The sequence below is a fragment of the Eimeria tenella genome, genomic scaffold (genome assembly GCF_000499545.2).
Source record: "Eimeria tenella Houghton genomic scaffold, Eth_scaff1148, whole genome shotgun sequence".
NCBI classification, from domain to species: domain Eukaryota; phylum Apicomplexa; class Conoidasida; order Eucoccidiorida; family Eimeriidae; genus Eimeria; species Eimeria tenella.
The window spans coordinates 1-3,290 of NW_013543620.1; the positions used below are offsets into that span (position 1 = coordinate 1).

Consider the following 3,290-nt stretch of genomic DNA (forward strand, 5'->3'; position numbering starts at 1 on the left):
GCTGCTGCCCCTGCTGCTCCAGAAAGTGAAGAGAAGAATCTCCCTGCGGCTGCAGCTGCTGCTGCTCCAAAGCTCCTGAGAACCCGGAAGGAACAGCAGCAGCGCCAGCTGCTGCTGCTGCTGCTGCTGCTGGGTGGGGAGCAGCAACCACAGGGTCTCCGTCCCAGGTAAACGGCAGCTCTTGGTGGGTAAAGGGCAGCGAGTGTCCCTGTTCTGCTGCTGCAGTTGCTGCCGCTGCTGCTGCTGCTGCTGCTGCGGCTTCTGGCGGAGCATCCATGGTGCTGCTGCTTCCTTAAACGTTGATCCTTCAGCTGCTGCTTTTGCAGCAGCTGGCCTGCCGCTGCAGCTGTGCCTGCTGCTGCTGCTGCAGCTGCTGCTGCAGCTGCTGCTGCAGAAGGAGTCCTTGCCTGCTGGTCGAGGCCGCTGCAGCAGCTTCACCCAGCAGCAACCGCCGTTTGCTGCTGCATGGGGGCAGGCGGCTGGAGCTGGAGGCAGCTGCTGCTGTTTGACGTGCTGCTGTTGCTGCTGCTGTTGCTGCTGCTTTCGCTGCCGTTGTCGTTGTTGCTGTTGCTGCTGCTCCTGCTATTTTTTGCCTGCTGTTGCGGTTGCTGCTGTTGCTGCTGCTGCCGTTGCTGCTGTGCTCGTGCTGCTGCTGTGGGATTCTCCACCGGCCTCCTGTGGCGGCTCAGCAGCAGACTCCGGCCTCGCCTGCAGAGGCTGCTGCTGCTGCTGCTGCTGCTGCTTTTGCTGCTTTTGCTGCTGCTGCTGTAGAAACAGCCTCAACGGGCGCATGCAGCCAGCGGACCGGCAAGCGTAGACCCTTGAATCTGCTGCTCAAATCCTAAACCCTAAATCCTAAATCCTAAACCCTAAACCCTCTGAAAACCAAAGATGGGAGCCCTTCTTGGAAACTAAACCGCACCCAGCCATCTGGAGTTCACCGGGGCTTGCTCTTGCTGCTGGAGCTGCTGCTGCTGCTGCCGCTGCTGCTTGTACCCAGGGCAGCAACAGCAGCAGTGCAAAAACATTTAGCGGAATGATTTGTCAGCAATTTTTTTAGCTAAATAATGCCATGAACTTCACTTAATCTCTAGCGCGCTGCTGCTGCTGCTGCAGCAGCAGCAGCTCCAGCTGCTGCTGCTGGGCAGGTGGTACTGCCCCTCTCCCACCGACCCGCCGGGGCCCCACGGGGCCCCTTGGCTTCGTTGCTTGCTGTGTCTGTTCCTTGCAGCAGCAACAGCAAAAACAGCAGCAACAACAACAGAAGCTGCGGCAGAAACAGCAGCAACAACAACAGAAGCTGCGGCAGCCGCAGCAGCAACAGCAGAAGTAGTAGCCTCAATAGCAGCAGCAACAGCAGCAGCAGCAACAACAACAGCAGCAGCAGCAACAGCAACAGCAACAGCAGCAGCAGCAACAGCGGCAACACCAGCAGCAGCACCAACAGCAGCAACAGCAGCAAAAAATTTCGCCACACAACTAAGGCGAAGTCAACAGCAGCGGCTTCAGAGCGCCAATAACCCCGCAGTAAGCCGTAGTAGAAAGTGTTGCTGCTGCAGCAGCTGCTGCAGCTGCTGCTGTTGTTGCTGCTGGAGCTGGTTCTGGAGCTGTTGTAGCGGTGCAGCAGAAGAGGAGCAGATAGCTGCTGGCTGCTGCTGCAGCGGTTGCTGCAGCAGCAGCAGCAACAGGGGCCAGAGCCTCTAGAGCCGACGCTGCAGCAATAATAGCATCGGCGCCAACAAGAGAAGCAGAAGCAGCAGCAGCAGCAGCAATGGCGCCCGATGATATTCCTGCTGATGCCCAAGACCCCTCCGGGCTTTTTGATGATGAGGATACCTGCATGCAGTTGGAGGAACCGCTGCAGCAGCAGCAGCAGCAGCAGCAGGAGCAGCAGCAGCAAGAGCAGCAGCAGAGCGTTGAGGACTCCCTTTTTTCCGCGTATTCTTACTCAGCAGCAGCAGCAGCAGAAACAGCAGAGGACCTGGAGGGCCTGTCCTTCTCGCCGTCCCCCGCAACAGCAGCAGCAGCAGCCCCAGCAGCAGCAGCAGCAGCAGCAGACAGCGCGCCGGCGCCGGCTGCGTCGGCGGCGTGCTCCCAGGCGCAGCAGCAGCAGCAGCTGCTGCAGCAAGAGGAGCAGCAGCAGCAGCAGGAAGAAGCCGTGGACCGCAGCGCCGTGCTGCTGCAGTGCGGCAGCTGCGCCTGCCACCTGCTGGTCTTTGAAGAGTTGGAAGAGAGGCAGCTAGCAGCAAGTTTTGATTTGCTGCACTTGATAGTGTTAGCAGCAACGCGGCCGCTGCCGCAGTGGCAGCAGCAGCAGCAGCAGCAGCAGGGGCTGCTGCAGCAGCAGCACGGCGAGCTGCTGCAGCCCATGATGTACAGCTGGGGCTTCGAGGAGCCCCAGCCCGTGAAGCTCAACTTGTCGCTCCTCAGGTTCACGCTGGACTGCATGCAGGCAACTAAACCCTAAACCCTAAACCCTAAACCCTAGGCCCTGGCCCGCGCCAGCCCAGCGCAAAGCCCTGCACTCTAGCACTGTGGAATGGCCCTAGCAGGCGCTCGACGGTTTGGGGTTTAGGGTTTGGGGTTCTGCGCGTAGCGTTTAGCTTCCATTCCTGAGGGTTTAGGGTTTAGGGTTTAGGGTTTGGGGTTTAGGGTTTACGGTTTAGGGTTTAGACCTCAAAGCAGCCCCACGCAGCCAGAGCCTTCAGCAATAATAATCGAACCCTAACACAAATAACAAAGGGTTCTGCTTCCTAAGTGAGAGTCTAGGGTTTAGGGCTCAGGGTCTAGGGTTTAGGGTTTAGGGTTTAGGGTTTAGGGTTTAGGGTTTGGGTGTGCAGAGCGTGGAAGCAGCAGGCGTTGGGTGCAGCAGGCGAAGCGCCTTCTTGTCTTCTTATTTGGCCTTTTGTCGTTTGCGGCGGCAGCAAAGAAGAGCAGCAATGAGGCTAAAAGCAGCAGCAGCAGCAGCAGCAGCAAGCAGCAGCAGCAGCAGCAAGTGCGTTTTCGTGCTGCACGCGTTCAAAGACTTTCCCGGGTTTGCCTTCGACGAATCCAAAGAGGTAAAATATTAAAAAGAAATGAATTTAAGTTTAATTTTAATTTTAAATTTAAACTTACTTTTAATTTTAAATTTAAATTAAATTTAAATTTAAGTTAAAATTAAATTTAAAATTAAAAATGATTAAAAGAAATTGAAGTAGACGATAAAGGGATTAGAGAAGTAAACAAATAAAAAGAGATAAATAAATAAATAACACAAAGTTAGAAATAAAATAAAAAGCCAACAAAAT

At 55.4% G+C, this 3,290-nt stretch overlaps 2 protein-coding genes across 2 annotated transcripts; one reads left to right on the forward strand and one right to left on the reverse strand.

Annotated features, from left to right (window-relative positions):
* Nucleotides 1-434: 434 nt before the first annotated feature.
* Nucleotides 435-792, reverse strand: ETH_00022830 (uncharacterized protein; the record flags this gene model as incomplete). The annotated part of the gene is made up of 2 exons (XM_013378899.1): nucleotides 435-675; nucleotides 698-792. 2 exons carry the CDS (start codon nucleotides 790-792, stop codon nucleotides 435-437), a joined length of 336 nt encoding a protein of 111 aa, XP_013234353.1.
* A 979-nt stretch (nucleotides 793-1,771) lies between these two features.
* ETH_00022835 (DNA polymerase epsilon subunit, putative) lies at nucleotides 1,772-3,059 on the forward strand (the record flags this gene model as incomplete). The annotated part of the gene is made up of 2 exons (XM_013378900.1): nucleotides 1,772-2,452; nucleotides 2,841-3,059. Coding segments are annotated over 2 exons (900 nt in total), but the record flags the coding sequence as incomplete, so codon positions are not given.
* Between the last annotated feature and the right edge of the window lie 231 nt (nucleotides 3,060-3,290).